Source organism: Myotis nattereri (genome assembly GCF_964212035.1).
Source record: "Myotis nattereri genome assembly, chromosome: 9".
Lineage (NCBI taxonomy): Eukaryota > Metazoa > Chordata > Mammalia > Chiroptera > Vespertilionidae > Myotis > Myotis nattereri.
In genome coordinates, this window is record NC_138084.1 from 3,144,390 (window position 1) to 3,170,259 (window position 25,870).

At 56.7% G+C, this 25,870-nt stretch overlaps 1 protein-coding gene across 1 annotated transcript; it reads right to left on the bottom strand.

The window, feature by feature from the left end:
* Positions 1–5,005: 5,005 nt before the first annotated feature.
* On the bottom strand, positions 5,006–23,449 carry INCENP (inner centromere protein; the record flags this gene model as incomplete). The annotated part of the gene is made up of 17 exons (XM_081099622.1): positions 5,006–5,465; positions 6,845–6,995; positions 8,351–8,443; positions 8,634–8,688; positions 10,295–10,449; positions 11,176–11,298; positions 11,624–11,744; positions 11,830–11,939; positions 16,014–16,148; positions 16,216–16,333; positions 16,731–16,782; positions 17,724–17,802; positions 18,656–18,710; positions 19,525–19,576; positions 21,342–22,039; positions 22,904–23,017; positions 23,310–23,449. The coding sequence occupies 17 exons, from the start codon at positions 23,447–23,449 to the stop codon at positions 5,251–5,253; spliced, it is 2,466 nt and encodes an 821-aa protein (XP_080955748.1). The 3' UTR covers positions 5,006–5,250.
* Positions 23,450–25,870: the final 2,421 nt, after the last annotated feature.

The following is a 25,870-nucleotide window of genomic DNA, read 5'->3' on the forward strand; positions in this document are numbered from 1 at the left end:
TACATCATGAGTTAAATCTGATATACTGGTGGGGCTGGAGGTGTTTTAATATGTCCAGTTGTTCCAACACAATCTGTTGAAACGTGTCCTTCCCGCACTGGAGCTTACCCACCTTTGTGAAAAGCCAAGTGACCAAATGGACATAGTTCTGTTTCTGGACTCTACGGATCCTTACATCTATGTGTTCATCTTTTCATCAATGCCATACTGTCCTGACTACTGTAGCTTTGTGATATGTTTTGAAGTTATGTAGTACTGCCCCTCCAAATTTGTTCTTCTTTTTCAAAATTGTTTTGGCTATTGTAGGTCCTTTGCAGTTAAATATAAATTTTGAAACCAGATTTTTCATAAATTTCCCAAAATAAAACAAGCCTATTTGGACTTTGGTTGAGATTGCATTGCACTAAATCCATTAACCAATTTGGAGGAACTGACATGTTAACAATATTGTTTCCTATCCATGAACACTATGTGTATCCCATGTAGGTCTTCATGAATTTCTCTCAGCTATATTTTATAAGTTTTACTCTACAGGTCTTTCGCATTTTTTATTAAGTTTATTCCTAAGATGTTGATAATTTTAGACATTATTGTAAACTAGGGGCCCAGTGCATGAAATTCGTACACAAGGGGTGGGGGGTGTCCCTCAGCCTGACCTGCACCCTCTCCAATCTGAGAACCCTCAGGGGATGTCCTATTGATGGCTTAGGCCGGCTCCCCGTGGTTCTCTGCTCTCTGCAAGGCCTGCCTGCTCCACACCGCAGTGACTGCCAAGCAGGCCATGCTGGGTGCTGCCTGCAGGCAGCATTTGCCTGCTCCCAGGTCGCCGTAGCAACGGCCAAGCCGGCCATGCTGGGAGCTGCCTCCTACCTGTTGTCAGTCTCCACAGAGGCGATGAGGTTAATTTGCATACTCACTCTGATTGGCTGGTGAGCGTAGCGGAGGGACAGTTAATGTATGTTTCTTTTATTATATAGCATTGCACTTTCTTAATTTCAATTTCTGATTGTTCAAGAATATAGAAAGATAATTAACTTTTGTATATTTATCTTATATCCTGCAACCATGCTAAACTCACTTAACCCTTTGGTAGACACTCTCAGATTTTCTAAAAGTCATCTCTGAAAATAGTTTTACTTTTGATCTTAGACAAAAGGCTGAGAAGCGATTTTTCATTTATGGTCCCTTTCCTTTTTGCTCCACTGCACTGGCTGGAACCTCCTACAAAATGTTCAGAAGCAATCGCACTGGACATCCTTGCACTCAGCTTGCTAGGAGGAATGCATCCACTCACCATGATGTTTGGTAGAGGGTTTTTTTAAATGAGCTTTATCAAACCAAGGAAATTCCCTTTAATTATAATTTGCATAGAGCTTTTATCATAAATTAGTGAACTGTCAAACCCACCTTCAGCATCTATTAATCACGTAGTTTTCCTCATGTATTGATATGGTAAATTGTACTAGTTGACTTTCAAATGTTCAATCTATCTTATGAAGATAAACTTATTTAAGATGTATTATCCCTTTTAATGGAGTTGACTTGCTAGAAATTTGTTTAAAATTGTTATGATGATGTTCATGAATAACTGTCTGGTTTTCCTTACAATATCTTTGTCTGGTTTAGGGATCCCAACAATGTTGGTTGGCCTCATAGATGGAGTGGAAAGTATTCTTTCCTCTTCAATTTCCTGGGAGAGGTGCTGTAGAATTGGTATCATTTCTTCCTTGAATAAATGGTAACATTTACCACTAAAATGATTTGGCCTAGAGTATTCTTTGTGAAATTTTAAACTACAAATTCAATTTCATAAATAGGGCTATTTAAGTTTTTTGTTTCTTCCTGAGTGAACTATGATATTTTGTATCTTCCAAGGCATTTGTGCTCATTTCATCTACATTTAAAATGTATTGCCATCGTTGTTCCTAATATTTGTAGAATCTGTAGTGGTTTTACCTCCATCATTCTTGACATTGGTCATTTCTTTCTCTTTATCCTGTTCAGTGTAGACAGGTGTATGATTTGTTTTTGAGCTTCTCAAAGAACCAGTTTTTGGTTTAAATTTTTTCTATTACTTTTTTCCAGTGTCATTGATTTCTGCTCTACTTTTATTATTTCTCTCCTCCTGCTTATAGTTTTATTTGCTCTTCTTTTTCTTAAGTGGAAGCTGGGGTCCCTGATATGAGACTTTTTTCCCCCTAACATAGCATCTAGTGCAGTAATGGTGAACCTTTTGAGCTTGGCATGTCAGCATTTTGAAAAACCCTAACTTAACTCTGGTGCTGTGTCACATAGAGAAATTTTTTGATCTTTGCAACCATAGTAAAACAAAGACTTATATTTTTGATATTTATTTTATATATTTAAATGCCATTTAACAAAGAAAAATCAACCAAAAAAATGAGTTCCCGTGTCACCTCTGACACGCGTGTCATAGGTTTGCCATCACTGATCTAGTGCTATAATTTTCCCTCTAAGTACAGCTTTCATTGCATCCTAAGATACAAGGTTAACACACATAATTTAACTGTTATGGTCCATATACCAGTGATGAACAAGTAGAAACCAAAATTAGGAATACACCACCATTTACAATAGCTCCAAGAAAAATAAATACTTAGCTCTAAATCCAATAAAACTTGTACAGAATCTGTATGCTGAAACTACACAACGCTGGTGAAAAAAACAAACAAAAAATGGAAATAAGTGGAGATATGTCATGTTCATAGTTTAGAAGATTCACCATCATAAATATTTGAACTCTCCCCAAACTTATCCTATAGACTTAATGCAATTCCAGTGAAAATCCCAGCAGGGCTTTTGTATAGCTGATTCTGAAATTTACAAAGGAAGGCAAAACTTACATAGGAGGAAAAGCCAAAATAATTTTGTAAGAATAAAGTAGGAATCACACCACCAGATTTTTTTTTAATATATTTTATTGATTTTACATAGAGGAAGGGAGAAAGATAGTTAGAAACATCGATGAGAAACATCAATTAGCTGCCTCCTGCACGCCCCCTACTAGGGATCGAGCCCACAACCAAGGTACATGCCGTTGACCAGAATTGAACCCAGGACCCTTCAGTCCACAGGCCAACACTCTATCCACTGAGCCAACCCATTAGGGCACACTACCAGGTTTTTAAGACACAAAAAGCTACAGTAATCTTGACCATGTACTATTGGCAAAAGGAGAGACTCATAGACCAATGAAAGAGAATACAAAGTCTAGAAATAAACCTATATTAAAATGGCTGATTGATTCTTGACAAAGATACAAAAGAAATTCAGTGCAAAAAGAATAGTCTTTCCAACAAAGGGTCCTGGAACAAGTGGACATCCATTCACGTGTCCCCAAACAAAAACCATAAACCTCACACTTTGAAAAAATTAACTCGAAATAGATCATAAATGTAAATTTAATGTTAAACTATAGAACATTTAGAAGAAAATCGAGAACTGAGGCCGGACAAAGATTTCTCAGACATGCCACAAAAAGCATAATCCATGTAGGAAAACAATTGGATAAACTGGATTTCACCCAAATAAAAACTGTTGCTCTGTGAAAACCCGCTAAGTGAAGAGACAAGCTGCAGACCAGGAGAAAATACTGCAATCACGTAGCTGGCAACCAATTTGTACCCATAACACATGTGACAACCTATATTAAAATGGCTGATTGATTGTGCACAGTCCTACGCACAACAGTAAGAAAACTACCCAATGCAAAAATGAACAAAAAAGAAAAAAAAGTTAGAAAAGAACAAAAATAATTAAAAAGGCAAAACAAATTTAAAAACAAAAAATGAACAAAAGATTTGGAAACGTCTTCAAAGATACACAGATGGTAAGTAAGCACGTGAAAAGGTGTTCACCATCATTCCGTTAGGAAAACGAAAATGAAAACCACAGTGAGCTTTCACTACACATCTATTAAAGTGGCTAAAATGAGAAATCCTGCCAACACCAAGTGCCGACGAGGATGCAGAACAACTGCAACTACCTTTTCTAAAACACGATAGAAACACGCTCAGAGGAAGTAAGATTTTGACATGGTGACTCACCCTTTGACTCAACACAAGTTTCTAGTCAGGGAATATATGGAATCAATTTGAACTGTGCACCGAATTTGAAGGACGTGTAAAATGTTTGCGTGGGCATGGGTGGGGTCCCTAGATTTCAGCAACCATGGAAAAGCATGGTTAAAAGCACTCCTGAATGCAGCCTGGGCTGAGCTCTAAGGGAGTCAGCACGCGTTTTCTGTAAAGGGTCATCGTAGTACTTGCAGCTTTGCGGGCCATCAGGCCTGTGGCGGCTCCTTCACTCTGCCCCCGGCAGAGCAGTGGGGACAACGGGCCTTTCCATTGGGTGGGTTCCAATCAGACTGCACAGGACTGGCTGCGGCTTGACCTGGCCCCTGACCCACCGGGGGCTGGAGCGGCAGCGGACAAGGGGCGTCCTCACACATCTAGAACTCAGCTGGCAGGTCTGGGCAGGACCAGGGCCGGCTCCCACAAGCACTACGCATTCATTAGCAGCTTCCTGGTTTTGTTGGAAAACATCTCAGCTGCTGGCAAGCACGGGCCAGAGGTAGTTTGAAGAGCCATCTTTCTCCTCATCCCTTTCTGCTCCTATGAAGCTCAACCCGTCACCATCCACGCAGCGAGGGGCTGAGGGACTGCCTTAAGGGGCGGAGCTCAACCCCAGGCCTCTCCCAGGGAGTAGCATCCCCCTTACAAACAGGGAGCGCCCCAGAAGCACAGGAAGGATCTGCACCTGCCCATCCTGGGAGCAGCAGTGTTTCTCAGGCCGCCCAGGGAAGGCAGCACAAGCACCCACCGCATCTCATCTCTGGGGGCGGGACCGTGACCTTGAAGCACAAGGACAAGGCACAAAGCCTGGCCCCCGCCCCAGCCCTTCTGGTGGCCCATGACACACGGCGGCAGGGCCAGGGGCCAGGGTCAGCCGAGGCCCCTGTCTTCACAAAACCCACAGCAGGCTTAAAGGAATGAACTTTATTAATCTACCTGTTCGAGTCCAGGCTAAATTATTGCAACCTATTTACAGAACGCCGCCGGCGGGCCACGTGGGCTGCCCGGGACATCCCCAGACGCACACCACGTGCAGCCTCCACACAGCCGGGGCCACCAGAACATGGATAGAACAGACAGACCACCCTCAGGGACAGAACACAAGGCAGGAGGGCACAGACCAACGGAGACAGGACAGACAGACAGAGGGGCTGCCTCAGAACTTCTTCAGGCTGTAGGTCAGGCTGCTGGGGACCCGGGGGCCCGGCAGGGGCGGCGAGTTCCAGACGGCGGAGCTGGTGCGCTTGTGATAGCGAGGCTTGCTCTTCTTGAAGATGTCCTCCAGGTCCAGCTGGCGAATGGTGCCAAAGAGCTCCAGCAGGTTCGGGGGGTGGTAGTACTGGTGGAGGATGGCCTGGCTGAGCTGGGCACCTGCAGGGGACACAGAGCCGGGTCACTGCCTTGGGGATCCCCCTGCCCCCCCCCGGAGCCCCGTCAGCCTCTCCACGCCAGCAGGCCCCACCTGCTGCCCGGCCAGCTCCTCGGAGCCCTGCTCCTCCCACCCCCACCAAACACCATCACCCTCTCCTGCCATCGTCCGGCAGCCGCGTCTGCACGCTGTCCTCAGGCGCTCACAGGGGCCGGGCTCTCGTCACCCCCCACACCTGGAGCCCATCCTTCATTCTCCCCGTGTGACAGTGGTGAGCTGGGCCCAAAGGCGCCCGGCTAGTAACTGGCAGAGCCAGGGTTTCGAGCCAAGCTCAGAACTTAAGCCTATGATGCCGCCCGCCCTTGACTCCTGTGCGCAGCCATTTATCTCGGCAGCCAGCCGCTCGGGCCCCGAGGTGGGGGTGCAGACAGAGGGGGCCATCAGGGAGGACCAGGGGGAAGGTGTGCCCGCTTGCTCGGCACCAGGCCTTCAGTGTGCTAACTTCTTCCTCAATAACCCTTCTCAGCTGGTGCTATTATCATGCCCACTTCACAGATGAGAAAAAGGAGTTTAAGCTGACGAAGGTCAACTAGTCAGGCGGCTTTGCTAGTCCCCTGGCTCCCTGGCCACAAGGACCCCTGCTGACACCTCCCAAGTGACCGATGCTGGCCGTTAGGGAGCCTGGCTACTGTGGGGCTGAAGTGAGGCGGCAGTCCCAAGAGCAAGCTGCCTGCTGCAGCTGCCGGCCCAGTCCTGCTCTCTGCCGAGCACCACTGTATGCACGAGCACCACTGTATGCATGAGCACCACTGTATGCACGAGCACCACTATACATGAGCACCACTGTATGCACGCCCGCTCCACTGCCGCAGGCTGCACACCCGGCCCAGGCCGCAGTCACACTCACCTACATCCTGTTTAAGCGCTGGGGCCCGTGAACCGCAAGGTAAAATCCTGCTCCAGTGCCCACCCCCCCGCCCGCCCCCCATGGGCTTCCCTGCCTCCCCGGCGGGATCTCCCACCGGAGCTCAGGGCGCTACTAAGCCCCATCACCTCTCGGGGCTCTATTCACCCCACGCTGCTTACTTAGGCCCAAGTCTCATCGCCCGCAAGGAGGGGCAGGCCTGCGAGGAGGGCCGAGAGCCGGAACACCCAGCACCAGGTGCCCACGGCCAGCCCCACGTGCATGTGCTTGGTGAGAACACAGGCATCAGCATCTGCTCCAAGGGTGAGCCCACGGGACAGGGCCCCACTCTTCCCTGAACGCGTCCCAGGCGGGTGCAGGCACCACAGCCTCCCAACACCGCACCGGCCAAGCCACTCCCTCCAGGGCCCGAAGGCACAGTGAGGACCAGGACCCAGAGCTCCGGGCCCTGCTCACCTCTGGCCCAGGAGGGGATGGGCTTCCGGGGATGCGACTCATCATCGGTGGAGTCATCGCTATTCAGGTCCATCCCGTAGTTGTCCGGGTTGATCTTGGGGGGAGCCCTGTGCCCCTGTGGCGTCATTTGATAGGAGGTACAAGCTGGAGACTGGAAAAGTAAAAGAGGGCGTCAGCGCCCCTCCCCCACTCCTGCCCCTCCCTCACGGAGGGGCTGGGGCCCGGCCACCTCCCCTCCTGTCACAGGAGAAATCAAAAGGCTCAGGGCCAAGTAAAGTCACACCCATACACACCCGGCCTCCTCCTGTTTCATGTGGAAGTTGCGGACGTCCCCCCAGGTCCGCATGTCTCTGCACAGCGCCTGGGGACCCCTGGGAACCCCGTGGCCTGACACTTCCTGTGCTGCGCTGAAACCCTCCCTCATTACATGCTGCTTGCAGAGCGCCCAACTGGAAGTCACCTAAGTGCCTGTCGGCAGGCGCCGGTACCAGCAGCTGGCACAGTCAAAAAGGAGAGACGTACAAGTGCCGACAGAGGTATACAACATAATCTAAAAACTGGAGGAAGAAATATCAAGCTGCCAGTGGCATGCACTGGAGTGAATACAGGCAGCCCTCGGGTTCGTCCTTCCGTGGTTACGTCGCCACCTCCCACTTATTTATAAAAAAAAAAGTTCCGTCATTTCGACCTATGTACACATGTGCTTTATGCTTCTTATTATTTATTCACCACAAGTAAAGGCCAGGAATTGTTATCTTTCTTTTAAATTGTTTCACTGTTTCCCTTCGTTACAGCTGTGTCTGTGCTCCATGTGAGGGACGTAGGTGCTTATGGAGGTGGGTTCCCACTTACAGTGAAAATCGCGTTACGTCGCCGTAGGAACAGATCTCCGACGTCACCCGAGGACCTACTGTACTTGTGTCCCCCCAAATCTGTTAAACCCCCTCCCTCCACACGATGGGATCAGGAGGGGGGCCTTCGGGGGGTGCTCAGGTGATGCGGGTGGAGCCCTCGGAATGGATCAGTGCCCTCAAACAGACTCCAGAGCTCTGTCCCCCCGCCCCCCCCCCCCCCCCCCCGCCCAGGGCACAGCGGGAAGAGCTGTCTGTGAACCACGAAGCTCCCCGCAGACACGGACTGCGGGCGCCTTGGCCTTGGCGGTCCCGTCTCAGGAAATGCTCGCTTCAGCCACCCGGTCTCCGCAGCCGGGACTAGGACAGGGGCACAGTCGTGTCCGCTCAGAACTGTCCATAATGTTTACACGTGTGAAAACAGCACTTTCACCCAAGGTTCCTTTACTTTCTACTCTCTTATAAAGTTTAAGTTTCTCTTCTTAAAAAAACAAATTATATTTGAAGATTAAGAAAGAACACGCGTATCCAGAACAGTGAGAACTACTGGCCCCCGCGGCTCCCTTTCTTAGGGTCCTGAGGTCCGACCACGCCCCCAGCTCCGGGAGGAGAAGAATCAGAACCTGGGCTCCTCGCTGCCCGGGCCCAGCCTCACCTGCACGTCCACGGTCGTGTTCAGGCCTTTGCTGGCCGCGGCAGCCTCCCTGGCTTTCTTCTCCTGCTCCTCCTGCAGACGCTGCTGCTCTTCCTGGGACCAGCAGCCGGCCGGGGGTCAGGGGCCGAGTGCATGTGCTCTGCCCGACCCCAGGCCCACCCCACACGGCCAAGCAAGGCAGTTCCCGCCCCGGAGCCCCCATGTCAGGGCTCCCCGCCCAAAGCTCAGCACAGACCCGAGCGAGCCCCCCCCCCACCTCATCCCCACCCCCGGCTGCCTGTACCTTTTTCTTCTTCTCCTCCAGCTCCCTCTGCAGCCTCTCCCTCTCCTGCCGCTCCCTGAGGACCAAGCACGGGCCTGTCAGGGCAGAAGCTGAGCCCTGGCTCGGTTCCCATCCCTGCCAGGGAAGCCGGGCCCATGCGCTGGCGTAGAAGGCGGAATGGCAGGACGGGCACAGCAGCCAAGAGCCCACCGCCGCGCCTGTGCCCCGAGGACTGGAAAGCGCAGGACCAGGGGGCAGGGAGCACGCGGCTTCGGAGTCACCAAACCTGGCCCCGCTTGCAGCTGATTTAGGTCTGAGCTGCAGTCTTGCCTGCTGCACAGCGGGGATCCTGACACCTTCCCTCCAGAATCAGGTGAGAAAACCTGAGCTACCTCGGAAGGTCCCGGCCCACAGGGGGCCTTGGGCTCCAAGCCTGGCGTGAAGCGGGGCTGGGCCGTTACTGGGCTTTGGCGCCACCTCCACTTACAGCTGTGGCTTAGCGAGGCCTTTAACCCTCTGCGCCTGCCCCGTGCTGGGAGGGGACCTGCTGGTTCCTATGCCACAGGCCTTCACGCGAGGCTTCGACAAGAAACACGTGTGGAGTGTGGCGCGCAGCACCCACCTCCGCTGCCAACCATTATGACCCTCACCTGTCACCCCCATGAAGACCCTGGCATTGGGTGGCACACATGCCATCCTAAAGCCACATCAACTGTCACCCCACCCTTTGTCCCACCCAGACCCGTCTCCGACTCTGCCACAAGGAGCGTCAATCAAGAGGCACAGGGAGCCCTGGCCGGGTCACTCAAGTGGTTAGAGCGTCGTCTCGCTACACCAAGGTTGCGGGTTCGATCCTGGGTCAGGGCACACACAAGAACCAACCAATGGCCCTAGCCAGTTTGGCTCAGTGGATAGCATCGGCCTGCGGACTGAAGGGTTCGGTTCTGGTCAAGGGGCACGTGCCTGGGTTGCAGGCTTGATCCCTAGTAGGGAGCATGCTGGAGGCAGCCGATCAATGATTCTCATCATGTTTCTCTCTCTCCCCCTCTCCCTTCCTCTCTGAAATCAGAAACTAAAAAAATGAAAAGAATCAGCCAAGGAAGGCATAAATAAGTGGAGCAAACCAACGTTTCTTTCCATATAAAATCAGTAACTTAGAAACTCAAGCAGAGAGCAGGCCCCTGCGGCTCAGGCCCCGGCTTCCACTCCCCACTCCGCTCTCAGGACTGGCTGCGGGTCCTGCCCGCGCATGGATACCAAGGGGGGCAGTCGGAAATGAGGGGGGCGGGAGGGGGGACTGAGTTCTCATCACCACAGAGGAGGCACGTTTAGTGGGGTCTGCAGTGCACCTCAAAGAACTCCTGCTCAAATGCACACACACACCCCCACCCTGTCAGCTGAGGACAAAATGAACCAAGGGGGCAGCACACCGGCTGGAGGCAGGACAGGAGAGTCCCACACCTTCCCCACCCAGAGCCACCACCACCTCTGGGCGCGGAGCCAAGGGAAGCGTGACCCGCTTTTGCCAAGCCCAAGGGAAGGGGGAGCGGCGCCAGGGGGCCGCTCGGGCTCTCATCCATACACACACACACACACACACACACGCACACACACGCACACACACACACCTGGGCCCCCAGGGGCTGCCCCCCGAGCCGAGCCCGGCCCTCCGGCTCCCTCACCTCTCGGCCTGGAGCCGCTCCTGCTCCCTCCGCCGCTCCTGCTCCCGCTGCTCCGCCAGCCTCTTGGCCTCGGCCGCCTTCCGCAGCCGCTCCTGCTCCTCCTCCTCCTCCTTCTTCTTTTGCAGCAGCTCTTGGTGTCGCCGCTCTTCCTCCTCCTGAGAACGCAGAACAAGGTCAGGGGCTCAGGCCAGGCCTGGGCTGCAGGCATCAGAGACGGTCAGGGGCTGAGCCAGGCTGGCCCCACGCCAGGCATCACAGAGTCACCGCCACCAGCCGGAAAGGCATTTTGCACAACGGCCTCTGTGGCAGGTTTGGTGGTTAAGGCACAGACGGGAGCCGGACGCACTCGCTGGGACACTGGGCTACCTTTTCAGCCCTCTGGCCTTGGTTTCCTCATCGATCAAATGGGGACAAAAGCAGGAATACCTACACCTCACGTTCCTAGAACAGTGCCTGGCACGGAGCACACACTCAGCAAACTTAGCCGTGAGTGTCACAACCCGACGGACTCGTGTGCCCCAGGGTCGTAAGATCGACAGCTCCACGGAAGAAGTAGGTCCCCACGTGTAGAGGTGAACATCCCACCCTCACAGCAGCCCTACCGAGTAGATCCCACCGCCACCTGAGGACCCAAAGCACCGAGAGGCCCGTGGCCTGTGCGGGCCACGCGGCTAGCAAGGCGCAGAGCCGAGACCGGGAGTCTGGCTTAGCGTCCATGTCTATCCCAACGTGTTTGTTAATCCTCCTCAGAGCTGGAAGCCACAAGCGCCACCAGAATTAAGCCAACCAAGTGGGGTGTGCCCAGCAGCCCTCAGGGGCTCAGGCAGCGCCCATCTGCCGCCCCTCCTCCTGGATGCCCACGCCCGCCCCCTGCATCGCACCTGCTGCAGCCTCCTGAGCCTCCGCGCCTCCTCCTCCTGCTTCCTGCGCGCCTCCATCTCCTCCATCTTCTTGGCCGCTGCCTTTTTCTTGGCCTTCTCCTCCGCCAATCGCTCCTCCTTGGCCTGCAGAGCCCACCCACACGTGCCCGTGAGAGCAGCCCTCTTCACTCAACCCTAGAGCGGGTCCCAGAACTGTGACAGGCACCCGAGGCCCCTGCAAACCCACTGGTCCCTCCAGCCCTGCCCAGAGCACCAGCCACCCACTCGCCAAGGGCTGCTGCTTACACCTCCCGCCCTCGGGGGGCGCAGAACCAACTCCAGGCCCTGGACGCAGAGGAGAGGCGCCCCGGGCGTCAAGCCCTAACTTATGAGGGTCCAGTCCTAACCCTTGGGCCCCAGCAGGGAACAGCCGCTGAAACCTGGCCGCCCACCGGCCCAGGGCCCGCACCTTCTCGGCCTTCTCATCCAGGTGAGCCAGCTTCTGCTCAATCTGCTTCTTCTTCTCCTCCTTCATCTGCTCCGCCCGCTCCCGGGCCTGCAGCACCTTGCGCAGGCGCTCCTCCCGCTTCCTGTGAGCACAGGGCCGTCAGGGGGAGCCCAGCACGGCCTGGGCCGCCCAGGGCCGGGACCTGGGCCGGGACCTGGGCCACTTACAGCTTCACCTCCTCCAGCCGCTGCCGCTTGGCCTCCTCCACCTTCTGCCTGCGGAGCTGCTCTGCCTCCTCCTTCCGCCGCAGCTGCTCCAGGCGCTGCCGCTCCTTCTCCTGGGTGGGAGGGGGTGTGAGGAGGACGGCCCAGGACAACCCCCCAGCCCACAGCCTCCAGCCACATGGGCAGCAGCATCAGACTGCTTCTGAGGGCAGAGTCACCCCCAAACACCCTCCACTGCCACTCAGGCAGAGGCCTCCCTTCCGTCTTTCTGCTCAGGACACCTAAGGCCCTCGACTTAGCCCTGCCAAACTGTGGGCAGCACAAAAAATAGGTTCGAATTGGATGTACGCTCTGAGGATACCAATGTTCAAGTGCATTGGAAAGGAGAAGGAAGAACGGGACTGGGGATCTGTGACGGTGCTTTGCACACTGTGTGTGCGCTTTAACAAGTGGTCACAGCATCCTCAAGACAGCTGGGAAAGGAGTCCTCTCGGCCAGCAGGAGATCCGCGGAAGAGCAAGATGGGCATTTTAGAACTAACAGTACAATCCCCGCACTAAAGGCAGCGGGTGGGTCCAGGGCAGATGGAGAGGACAGACATCAGTAAAACATGCAGACAAATTAATAACATGCATCCACTCTGAACACAGAGAAAACATGGAAGAAAAATTAATAAGCCTGAGGCAACCCTGAGATGGCACCAAAGGTCCATCGCTGTGCCATCGTCATTCACAACAGGAAGAGTGCAATGCAGGGGAAAGTGTGGGGAAATAATGGCTTGGAAACACTCCAAATTGGGTAAAAGGCATAAATTTACAGATTCACGGAGGTCATCGAAACCCAAGTAGGATAAATCCAAGGAAAGCCGTGTCTCGCCACATCATAATCACACAGCTGATAACTTAACCCAAAGGGAGAAATTCTCAAAAACAGCCACAAACAGGCACATGACTTAGGGATGGGGCTGAGGTGGGGCAACGACCTGAATGACTGAAGACTTCTCAGCAGAAACGATGGCTGCCAGAGGAAGTGGCACCACGTGGGTAAAGTGCTGAAAGCAAAGAACTGGTCACTAAGAACTCTATCTGCATTCAGTGCCAATATCCTTCAGAAATGAAGAAACTAGACAGCCCTCGCCAGTTTGGCTCAGTGGATAGAGCGTCAGCCTGTGGACCAAAGGGTCCCGGGTTCAATTCCGGTCAAGGGCACATACTTAGGTTGCAGGCTCTTCCACAGCCCAGGCCCTGGATGGGGCACGTGCAGGGAGGGGCAACCAATCGACGTGTTTCTCTCACATTGATATTTCTCTGTCTTTCCCTCTCCTACACTCCCTCTAAAAAAATCAATGGAAAAATGTCATCAGGTGAGGATTAAAAAAAGAACACAAAAAAAAACAAAAAACCCTGGAGAACTCGTTGCCAGCAGACTCCCTCTCAAAGAATTACTAAAGAAAGTCCTCCCGACAGAAAGGAATACGAAGGAAGAGTGAGACATAGAACTGAAGAGCAGTAAGGATGGTAAGTCTCTGGTTAGATACGATGGACCGTTTTCCCTCAAGTTCTTGACAATGTGACAGTGGCAGCAGGACTGGTGACAGCCTGGCAGGGCACTGATGTATGCGGCTGTGGCGTGGAAGAGAATGCACACAGCGGGAGATGAGGTTTCTAATTGCAGCTGAACCGAGATCGAAGTGACTGGGAAAGTCCTAGCAGGTGTGCTCAGTGGGTAGAGCATCGGCCTATGGACTGAAGGGTCCTGGGATCGATTCTGGTCAAGGGTAAATGCCTGGGTTGTGGGCTCAATCCCCAGTGGGGGGGCATGTAAGACACAGCCAATTCTCTCTCATCATTGATATTTCTATCTCTCCCTTTCCCTTCCTCTCTGAAATAAAAATATATTTAAAAATAAAAAAATAAAGAGACTGTGAAAGCATGTAACGCCTAGAGCAACCAGTGCAATAGTGTAAAATGAAAGAGTCAACATCACAACAGACACATTAAAACTAAAGATGCTCACGTGGACCTTTACAAACATAGGTTTTGGCGTATAATTTTCAACAGAAACTTCACTGTACATTTTTAACATAAAAAAATCTTTTTTCTTGAAGACGGAGAAAAAGAAAAAATGAGCCATGGAGGCGGAGTGGGTGCGGGAAGGCCCTGGAGGAGGTCGCGGGTTTGGGGGGCCCCCGGGGGGATTAGGTGGCCTTTGGCTGGCTCTCTCTCCAATGGCCAGACCCACAGACCAGCAGGAGGCTGGTCCTCGCGCCATCGCACCGCCTGCTCTCTGTGGGAAAGCACCTGGGAAGCGAAAGCGGGTGCCGCCGCCTCTTCCTGCCCCGAGAGCCTGTGTACAGGCGCCCGCCTTCAGCAAAACAGGGTTTGCCCCAAAAGCCGAGCTACCATCCCCAGCACAGGCCAGAGGACTCGGAGTCGCACTGGGAGTTTCACAGACAGCTGTTCGTATCATAGAAGGTGCTTCCGGCTGCCCGCCCGACAGGGGGCTGGACTGTTCCTGTCCTGCCTCCAGAGCTTCAACAGGCAGTCACCCTGCACGCCAAGCCCTGTGCTGCTGCTGGACACGACTTTCTGGTCCCCCGATCTCTGTGCGGGGCCAAGGACACTGACGCGCAGAGATTAGGAACCAGCCAAGGCCCTGTGACCTAGCGAGGACCCTGTCTCCTGAGGACTGTCCTCCCCCCACCAGATGCCCTGGGCAGGGGCCTGGGCTCCCCAAAGCAGGAAAAGGCTGTTTCCCAGACCGCTCGGCCATCCCGTGAGCCTGCAGGGCCCCACGCAGTCTGGATGGGGCACAGGTCCCTGTGGGGTCAACAGTCCGAGTCTGGTCCCCAGCTCTGGGCCTCGGTGCCCAGCAGGGGCCTGGCAGAGAAGCAGGCACGAAGGGCTCCCAGCCCGCTCGCTGGCATATTGGAAGGTAAGCCCTCACCATGGCCACCCAGAGAGCAGCCTCCTCACAGGAGAGGCCAGTTCAGGGCCCACCTGTCCACCTGCTTGGAAGCCCTTCATCTGCCAAGCCCACGGCCAGCTGCGAGGCCCTCGGGTCGGTGGGAACTTGGCAATGAAGCAGCTGCCGCTGTGCAAGGTGGAGCCCCGGGGAGCCAGGATTCGGCCAGCAGATCCCAGCTCTGTGCTCCCAGCTCCCGGCTGGGCCCAGCCCTGAGGTGTCTGAGAAGAGACCAGCTTCTGTGGCCTCCTCTCCAGAGACCACTGCTGACAGCCCCCCTCAGTCACCTGCCTGGCCTTCCAGCACCCATTGCTCCACCCTCCCCTCAGGTGGTAGCTCAGGTGTGTGGCCCAATAAACCTCAGCTCAGACCCCGAGAGGAAGCCCAGGGCTGGGCGGGAGGGAGGGAGGTGGCTGTGGGGAACTTCACGCTGTGGCCTGTGGCAGCTGCAGGTCACACACCCTGTGCTTCCTCTGCCTCGGGGAGGCCCTGACACGCCTCCTCCTGGCAGCAGGCAGAGGCAGAGGCAGAGGCAGAGGCGGGGAGGAGGCCTGACCAGAACGGCCGCGCCCAGCAGGGCCCCAGCGCCCCGGGTTCACCGCCCACCGCCCTTACAGCTCCCGCTTCGCGTGTCAGTGCCTCTGCGCGCGGTCAGTGTGCAAGGCTGGCTAAAGCAGCAAGCGCTGGGCGGAGCGAGGTTAAGGACAGGAAGAGGTTTTACTTACAACGAAGCTGCACTGTGGAGGAGAGGAGACAGGGAAAAGCCGAGTTAATGCCGGCCAGGGGACGTCCTGGAAGCTGGCCAGGCTCCTGGCTATGCCAGGGCGTCTGCTCGGGCCGCACCCTCTCATCTCACCCAGCCCGCATCCCACCAGCGTGTCCCTCACCTTAACCCTCCAGGCACTGGGGTGTGGAATGGGGGGCAGGGCGGGGGCCTGCTAGGCCAATTCCGCTACTTCCCAGCCCAGGGGTCACACTGAGATGGCCAAGCCTCTCGGCCACAGCAGAGAACCCAAGAGTTCAGGACAATCCCAGATGTCAAGGCAGCTCATGGCCAAAGAGGCCTGAGCCGGCCGTGGGCCAGTGCCAGGTCACACCTGCCTGGGCGCAGACGCCCTGCTCCCAGCAGCCTCGGGGCCAGACAGGAGCCTCGGGCCCAGCCAGGAGCCTGCGGCCATGCAGCGCCGCTGGCAGAGCTCAGCTCGGGGCACGGGCTCCCTCACCTTCGGGTCCATGCGCAGGGGAGTGTTGCGCTTAATGAAGGATTTCATGACGCTGCAGCGGGAGGCGGACGTCGGGGTCATGAGCATCTGGTTCCTCTGCACGGTGTGCAGGAAGGTCCGGGGAGGCCGCACCACCTGCGGACGGGTCAGCGTCAGGACTCAGGGCGGCCCAGGCCCCGAAGGCGGGCCGACGCCCACTCACCTTGCTGGCCGGACAGGGCGGGGAAGGGGTCTTGCTCCGGGGGGGCTGCAGCTCCTCCTCGTCCAGCTGCTGCTCCTCGTCCAGCTCACTCACAGCCTGCTTGTAGCTGCGCTTCCTCCTGCAGGCGCGGAGGCAGCAGCATCACGGGGCTGACCCGGGCACCCCCTCCAGAGCCCTAGCTACACCCCATCAAAGTTCGCCCCATGAAGCAAACCGGGACCAGCCCATTGGACTCTAGGCGGCAGAGGTGGGGTCTCCCTGACCGCCCCTCCACTGCCCAGGCAGAGAAAGGGAAGTGGCCAGTCCAAGGTCACACGGCCAGGAGGACACAGAAGGATGGGGTCTAGGATCTGGACACTCCCTCCCAGGCCAGGCTCCCCCAGCATCAAGCTGCCTCCTTCATCGGGTCAGAGCACCAGCCCCTGACCACGCGCCCATCCTCCCCAACAAGACTCGAGGTTCATGTGCTCTGGGCCCCTCGGAACAGTGGCCCACACCCCTTCCCCGATACAAACCTGACACTCTGCGGTGGCTCCGTGGGGCCATCTGTTTGGTGGGTCTTGGCCTCTGTGAAGACAGCAATTTCAGTGAGGGAGCAGGGACAGCATGGCGGGTCGGGAAGGGGCCCACATGCACAGCCGTGGCAGACCCCACGGTGGCCTGGGGCAGAAGCATCAGCCTTAGCGCCGACGGGCCTGGGCAGATCTGTGGACACCCAGAGCCAGCCCAGCATCCCCGGCCCATGGACCGCTCACCCCCAGCCGGGCCTGTGAGAACTGCAGGACAAACCAGGGCTGAGCTGGGGGGGGCCTGCAGCAGCAGAAGCCTGTGGAAGGTGCAGGCTCTCCCAGGCCACTGACAGCTTCCCAATCCCCTCCTCCTGGCCCTCAGCTGGAGCCCACGTGACAGAAGGGCGGGGCTCCCATGAGCGTCCACACGGAGGGGACGGGTACATGTTGTTTCACAGCCAGGACAAAGCGCGGAGCTCTCCCGCTCCCTGCATTCCAAAGGGTCCTTGCAGCCCCTGGGAGCTGTGGGGCCGGCATGGCCATCGTCCTGACCTGGCCGGGGTCACTGGGGAAGCCGAGTTCAAGACCCCACAACTACAGCACTCTCTCTCCCCACCAGGGAGACAGGAGCTGGACCCCAGGCACCTATGGCAGAGCCTAGGGCACTCCTGTTCCCTGTAGACAGGGACCCACAAAGGTGGGAAGTGAGCCAGTGCCAAGGACAAAACAAGGCCCAGCACAGAACAAGACCACTGCCCCCGGAGTGGAGTTCCAGGCCTCGCCCCAATTCAGGCCCTGCCCCCGGTTTCCTGCACCAACCAGCCATGGCCACTCACAGGACACTTGGCAGCAGCTCCAGCCAAAAGGCGGGGGATGGGTCTCATTTACCTTCAGCATCGGCCCAGAAAATGGGCTTCCCTCTCCCCGAGAGCAAGGCAGGCCGAGGCCCAGGCCCGCCTGGCGCTGGGTATGCGCACACGGCAGGTCAGGAAGACTCACCTCGCTGCCCCACGGAGGGCGTGTCCTGGCCACCGGCCGCAGGCTGCGAGCCGGGCGTGCTTGTGACAATCTTGGGGACCTGAGGGAAGAACCGAGACTTTAGGGGTGTATGCACGAGGCTTGCAACCAGGGCAGCGGCAGTGTATCCCGGGCAAACCCCCTGAACCTGCCCCCTTTTCTCTGACTTCTTAGTGAGCCAGCGCAGCCCAGCCTGGGCTCATTTCCCCCCCAGTCCCTCTCCTGTTGTCCCAGCCCTTCCTTGTTTCACTGTCCCCAGCTTTAATCAACGTCCCCTAAAATTCCAAGTAAGCCCTAGTCGGTTTGGCTTGGTGGACTGAGCGTCAGCCTGCGAACTGAAGGGATCGGTTTTGATCCGGTCAAAGGCAGGTACCTCGGTTGCAGGCTAGATCCCCGCCCCTGGTCGGGGTGCATGCGGGAGGCAACCAATCATGGTATGTCTCTCAGAGCCACGTTTCTCTCTGTGTGTCTCTCCCACTCTCTCTAAAAATCAATGGAAAAATATCCTTGGGTGAAGATTAACAAAAAAATGAATACATTTAAAATAAATAAATAAAAATTTTAAATAAGACTCTAGCCCTGTCCAGCGTGGCTCAGCAGATAGACCATTGTCCTGCGCACCGAAGCGTCATGGGTTTGATTCCCAGTCGAGGGCACATCCTGGGTTGCAGGTTCAATCCCCAGCCTCATTCAGGGTGCATGTGGGAGGCAGCCAATCGATGTGTCTCTCTCATATGGATAGCTCTCTCTCTCTTCCCGCCTTCCCCTTCCACCCTTAAAAAAGAAAACCAATGGGAAAAATATAGTCAGGTGAAGATGAAAAAAAATAATAGGACTTTAGGGACTCACAGCACAGAGCACACGCCCCAAGGCCCTCGAGCCCTCCCCTCCCTGGCCTGCCCGCCTCGCCTCACCTCTGGCTCAGCCTCCACCACAGGCTCCGCCTCCTCGCTGGGGTCCTCCTCGGGGCTGAAAGCAGAGCAGGAGACACTGTGAGACCCACCAGCCCAAATCGCCCACAGGCGCTCCACCTCCAACCCCCGGGGAGAGACCCGGGAGGGCTGCATGTCAGAGACCCTGGTCTGGGCCGCAAACCCACAGCCCCGGCAGGACGGGAGGACAGCAGCCGGAGCAGGGCTCTGGAGCGCCTGCTGCCTGAGGGATGTCAGCTCTGAATGTGCCTCCCCCACCCCCATCGGGGCCTTGGCTCAGGATGGGAGCCGCCTCCCCGCTCCCCCTCAGCCCCTTGGGCCTGGGCAGCCACGTCTCTTTTGAGGCCTGCTCTCCGCTCACCACGGGGCCAGCAAAGCCAGCAGCTCTGCCGTCACCCTGTCCCATCCCAGGCACTGGCCCCTGCTGCAAAGCAAGGTGTGGGCCTAGTGTTAGCGCCAGCAGGATGCAGCCCCCAGGCCGGGAGCGCCAGTCCAAAGCAGCGCTGGGTGCGATCCCGGAGCAGGGAGCAGCCCAGCCCCTTCTCCCCGCCCCGACTGGCAGGTGGCTCCTCCTGGCTGCACTGGCTCGTCCACAGGCCTTGGGATCTGACAACCAGGATGAGGCTGGAGGGGCTGAGGCCAGGCCAGTGCTGACAAGTGATACTGACCGGCAATGTGAGAAGACCTGACCCTGTGCCCCTCACTTCCTGGTCAGACTGGGGCAGGGCCAGGGCTGCAGCAGTGGGCAGTGCCCAGGAGGAAAGGGCCGGGCATCGGAAATGCTTCCAATCCTAAGCGCACCAGGACAACCTGGCCCCAGTGTGTCCTCCCAGACCTGGAACTGAACTCACCTGACTTTTTGGGGCACCTCAACATTTAGGAGTCTCTCCAGGTAACTGTGACCTGAGGGGAAAACAAAGGAACAAAAGCTGACCTCAGAAACCAGCCAACTGCCACCTGGCTGATGGCTCAGTGGTTAGAGCACCAGCCCTCGGACCGTGACCCTCTTCTTGCCACAAATGCAAAGCAAATGACAGGGCCAAGGGGGAGGGGCGATAGGAACGGCTAAAGCGCTGGGGCCTGGATTCAGATCCAAAAGCAGAACAGGTTCTAGACCAGTGGTTCTCAACCTTGGCTGCTCATTAGAATCACCTGGGAATCTTTTTAAAATCCTGATTTCTGGGCCTCACCCTCCGGAAATTCTGTTTCTTTGTTAGTAATGTTGTGGCCTCACCCCATAACAAAGAAACAGAATTTCCGGAGGATGAGGCCCGGAAATCAGGATTTTAAAAAGATTCCCAAGTGATTCTAATGTGCAGCCAAGGTTGAGAACCACTGTTCTGGAGTCTCTCCTGCCCGCTCCCTGGAGCTCCAGGCTCCACTGGCCCTGGGGCCTCCTGCCAGGATCAGAGTCAGGCCTGAGGAAACCTCCAAGGCAGGTCCCAACTGGGCCCTTCTGAAGATCCACACACAGACAGTGGGTCAGACCACACACCTGCATGCGCCCCAGGCTTAGTATCCGAGCCCCGTACCCAGAGCAAGCCCTTCTCCGGATGCCCGCACCGGCCTGCCTCACCCCCACCCTGGGCTCTCCAGGAGGCCTCCTCCCCAAGTGGCTGCTGGCCAGTTGATAGACTCAGTGGCCTCATTAAACCTCAGTTTCCTCCTCTGTGAAATGGGAAAATACTAGCAGGCTAACAGCTACTGGGGGGACCAAATGAGACAACCTTGAGTTTTATAAATCTTAAAGTGCCAGGTAGGTGTCGACTATAATTTTAATCCACATAAATTTAAAACCTGGCCGTCCTCTCCATCAATCCAACTCCCTCTCCGTCCTCTGCTGGACCCGTAGCAGCCTCCTCCTGGTCTCCCTCCCTCAGGGTCCGCCTCCGAGCTGGTCCCTCTGCCAGGGATACCTTTCCCCACATTTGCTCCACCTGGCAGGCCCCTTCCTCCATGCAGCCAGCCTGCCTCAGAGCTGCCCGTCCTCCTGCGAGGCTCCCACGGGGACTGTGCCCTCTGAGCTGGGAGCCAATGAGGATAAAACGGGCAAACACTGTTCTAGGCGCCCGCGGGGTTAACGAAGGGAACCCCGGCCCTTTCAGCAGATGCCGTTATCCCCCCAGCCGACAGGTGCGGAGGCTCCTGGAACCTGCCAGGGTCGCAGGGGAGGTGAAGGGACGAACTGGCCTCAAACCCAGCTCGCTGTCCCCCGAGGGCGAGTCGGCTGCGTGACTATTCACACCCTTCACCTCAGTGTCTTCAGACTCAGCCGCTTCCCTCACAGAACAGCCCACAGACGTGGTGAAGCTGGCCCCGGCCGGAGAGCAGGACCCGCTGGCCCCGGTACATTAACTACAGGGCGGGCGGTCCGCCTCCCCGGCTCAGTTTCCTCATCTGTCAAACCAGAGGCTTGGCCGAGATCTGCCTGTCCAACACAGTGAACACCAGCGAAGTGCGGCTCTGTGCACCTAAATCACAATGTAACAACAGTAAAACCCAGATCCACAACCACACCCCTGGTTTGTGGCGGGCAGGTAGGAGACATGACATCCCCACAGTTCTCTGGACAGACAGCTCCTCGCTGGATGATTAGATGGGTCCCCCAGAGCCAAGCTGGGCGCCCAGGACCCCACTGCACCCCACCCACTGCTGAGCCCCGACTCACAGATGATGCGGGCAGAGGCCGCGGGCTCTTTGGTGGCATTCTGGGCAAGTCTGTTTGACCTGCGGACGGTGCTCCTGGGTTTGTCCACCAGGGAGTACTTCTGGGCCAGAGAGTTCTGGGGACCCGGGGAGGACGGGGCGATCAGGCTGCGCCGCACCGACCGCCGGTCCACAAGGGCCCCCTTGGGGGTGGACAAGTTATCCGGCAGGATGGGCGCCAGCACCCGCTCCTGCCACGGGGAGGCTGGAGAGCCGGGTACGTCCTGCAGGCCCGGGGAGGTCCGTGCAATCCTGAGCTTGGAGGCCGACCGGCCCGCGTTGACCCCTCGGCCCTTGGGGTCCTGGGGTGTAGCCATCAGAGAGCTCACGGCGACCGACTCCAGTCTCCCGGCCTCTGACTTCTTGGGTGTAGATTCCGCATCTGACGGAGCCGGGGACGGAGCCCGGGCGGAAACGCGCCGGCTGACGTGCTGCTCCGCTCTGTGGCGCTCGCTGACGCCGATCTCCACCCTGGGCACGATCTTGGGCTTCCTGGTCAGCGGGGTGGGAGACTCGGGGATGGGCGAAGCAGAAGCCATGATGGCCGCCGCCGCAGCCGCAGCCGCCGCCCGAGTCACCCGCCGCATGACGGCGCCGTTCTCCCCGGCCACCAGCAGCTCCACCTTGTCCTCGCTGATCGCAGACTTCCTGCGGGACAACCTGCCGAAGCCAGCAGAGCAGAGGCTGAGAGGGCCCAGCAGGGCAGGAGGCACCCAAGTTCGAGCGGGGGCACCAGTCTCCCCGCGGCCGCCAGCTCGGGGCGAATAGAGGTGAAGGGCTGGGAGGCAGACGACAGGTTCTGGCCCAGGCTCTGCCTGTTGCCAGGAGACGCTGGGCCGCCCTCTCTGAGCCTCCGTCTCCCAGCCTGGGACGGGGGACAGGCCGGGGCTCCCCGCACTCTGGGAAGGTTACAGTCAGAGACCTCTCGCCGACTGAGCTCACACCGCACAGCACCCTGCCGCAGGCTCTGCTCATGTTATCACTTAATCCACGGCGCTGAGAGGCAGGGCCATTCTCACTTTAGATTTGAGGAAACTGAGGCTCAGAGAGGTGGGAATTAACAACGGGACAGAGAGCTTCCTACGGGGCAGAGCTGGGGTATGTGCCCAGGACCTCCTGCCCCAAGACCCAGCCTCCTCTGCCGGTCGTCTGCAGCCCACGGCCATTTCCATGGGCATCACCACGAGCAGAGCACGGGGCTGAGCACAGGCCCCGTGGCCACAACTGGTGGCTCTCGCCCAAGATTCTGTCTTTTCCCACCTCTGGAAACGCTTCCCATCCTCCAAGGCCCGGATCAGACACCCCGACCCCAACACACGCAGACACACACGCCCCGGTCTCCGCGGTTTTGGGTGATGCTGTTTCCCTGTGATAGCTCACCCCTCAGCATGGCCACAGGGCGCACATCACCACCCCTGCAGGCCTCTGCTCCCAGGCCGCGCGTGGGAATCAAACCCGCCTGTGGGCACCACGCCTCCAGACTCCGACTGCCCAGCCGAGCCCCCCGCCCCCAGCCCCTCCTACCTTTTCCGGATGGGGTCTCTGTTTTCATCCTGAACATATGAAATCCGTTTCTTTTTCCGTCGGTTCTTCTGAGAAGGCGTTTTGGGCATCAGCTCGGGCTCTTTGCTGAATTCTCTGGTAGAAGAGTGACATTTGTAGCTGCCTGGGACCACTGGCCTCCTTCCCCCAGGGACAGCAGGGGAGCAAGGTGGCCGGGGGAGCGTGTGCAGCGCCATCCTGAGGCCCAGCCACACCTCTCCTCCCTCTTCCCATTGCGCTAGCTCAGGCCGCAGCACACTGGGCCCCCGGGAGGGACCCCTGGCAGCCTGTCTGTCTTGCCTGTCCAGTCAGGCAACAGGCGGCGATGTCCCCGAAGCTGTAGCAGCCAGGAGCCCCTGGCGCCTCCTCCTGCCTGCCCGGCCCTCACCTGGTGAACATGCGCTTGGCCTCCTCCTCGATCTCCTCGAGCCACACCAAGTGCTTATTGTCCACGTTGCACACAAACTCCATGAGCTTCTGGTCACACAGCTCCAGCAGGTGGACGGGCCCGGGGGCGGTCGTCCCCATGGTGGCTCTGTCTGGGGAAAAACAAAGACAAAAGGCACAGGGCTCAGGGCTGGAGACTGGAACCTTCTCCAGGGAGAGCCTGCCAGGCCAAGCCCCCAGCCCCCAGCCCCCTGTCACCACAAGACACCAAGTGCCTGAACCAGAGCTGAACTCCAAACGCCAACCAAGTCGCCTCCTTTTTGCAAAAAAGAACCCGTCCTCCTCACACTCTTCAAGCGCCTTCCCTCTGCCCACCCACCGCACACCGCCCGCCCACCGCCCCGCCCGCCGCGCGCCGCCCTGCCCGCCCGCCGCACACCGTCCCAAGTCCACGCTTCCAACCCAATTCCGGTATCAACAGTCCCCTTACAGTGGCCTTTTCTGGGCTCACAGTGTAAGTCACGGCCAGTGGCCTTCCTGGATCAGGGAGAAACTGCGGCCGCCTCAGGACCCGTTTACCTGCCCAAACGCAGCCCCGCTCCTCCTCTCCTGTGGGTTCTCCCCTTCCTCCCTGCGGCTGAGCAAGGGCTTAGACACAGCCACCCTGAGCCACTCACGAGCTGACCCCTGGCCTCACACCAAAGAACATGGAACCCAACTGCCTCTTCGAGGGGGCGGCTGGGAGGGGCTCTGCTCCGAGGGGGTCAGGAAGGAGGGGCAGAGGCTGCTTTCCTCCCGCTCCCCGCCCCCCAAGAGGCCCCACCACCTCTCTCCTTGAGCTGAGATGCCCCCGTCATGAATACGGAAGCAGGAGGGGAGCCGAGAAGCGATGCTTCTTTTTAAGAATTTGTGTAGAATTACGGGGCAGGGGAGAATACAAAGCCAGTTTTCTCTTGTTTTCTTAAAAAGGAGCAGCTCAGGAGGGGAACCCAGATGGTGGTGGAGGGAAACGCCCGCACTCACCACCTCCCAAACACATCAAAATTACACCTAAAATACAGGGGTAATTCCATCATCCAGAACCACCTGAAGGCTGGCTAAATGGAAGTCCTACAACTAGAGAAGAAGAAAGCAGGTTGAGACTGGTAGGAGGGACAGAGACGGGGAACCAGCTGGTCCAGCACCCACGTGGGCTGCGGAGGCCGCCATGAGGAGCAAGGGGTCCCAGCCCCACACCAGTCCCCCCACCCAGGGTCCCAGAGCTGGGAAAATAAGTTCCCATAATTTTGTGCCATAAGAATCAGTGGGGTTTGGGGCTGAGACACACAAAAGCTGCCAGAGACCCAGGTATCCCTCTTAAAGGGCTGAGCACAAACTTACTCGGACTCACTTCCTTTGAGTTTCAGTGCCAGGAGGTTGTTGGGGGACCCAGACACATATGGGGAGGATCTGGATTGTCTGGCATCAGGGGTGGAACTTGGGACAGCTTTCTACCAGACGGAGGTGCTCACAGGGGTCATTGTTCGTGTGCTGGGACCACCCTCATTGCAGGGCTGACTGGCAGCCATATCTGAGTCCCCATCAACCTGGAGCACACTGTTTGTCCCCATCCAATGTGCAGCCCCACCCAAGCTGTTTGCAGTAGCTTTTCCATATGAAAGAGCTGTCCTGGCTCAGGTTTCAGACTTTGCTAAAATCTCTCAAACAAGCTGCAGCTGGTGTCAGCATGCCCCAAACCTATCACTAAAGATGGTGCTGGTGCCAGGATCCGGCACCAGCACCAGCATGCCTTGCTTCACACCTGGGCCTCACCTGGGCACTTCCAAACCCGGTACAAATAGGAGGATGCTGCAGGCCTCCCTGGAGGCCCTAGACCAGGGTTGGGCAAACTTTTTGACTCGAGGGCCACAATGGGTTCTTAAACTGGACCAGAGGGCCGGAACAAAAGCATGGATGGAGTGTTTGTGTGAACTAATATAAATTCAAAGTAAACATCATTACATAAAAGGGTACGGTCTTTTTTTTTTTTTTTAGTTTTATTCATTTCAAACGGGCCGGATCCGGCCCGCGGGCCGGAGTTTGCCCACGGCTGCCCTAGACCCACCTGGTGGACAGCTTCAGACCACAGCAAATTATAACTCTGCACAACCACAAGCAACACATTCGAGGGGCAGCCTCAGTGAGCACCAAAGCCCCACGGAAGCAAGTCCTGCTCCATAGGAGTGTCTTCTGCACAGCCGTTCTCTCACTGTAGTCACAGCTGGTCCTCACAGCCAATTGGTCTCGTGGTCAACTCCTCCCAGTGACGCCAACAGCAGTCAAGGCTCGACTACAAAACTGTGCACACAGCCCACACAGGGACTCAGCTAGAGTACTCAGCTCAGGTGACGAGGGAGGCTGAGCCACTGGGCCCTACAGGACACCTATTACACAAGGACACTCTACCAACTCCAGGAGACGTAGCAGCTCTGCCTAATACACAGAAACAAACACAGGGAAGCAGCCAAAATGCGGAGACAAAGAAACATGTCACAAGTGAAAGAAAGGGAGGCGAGCAAACCA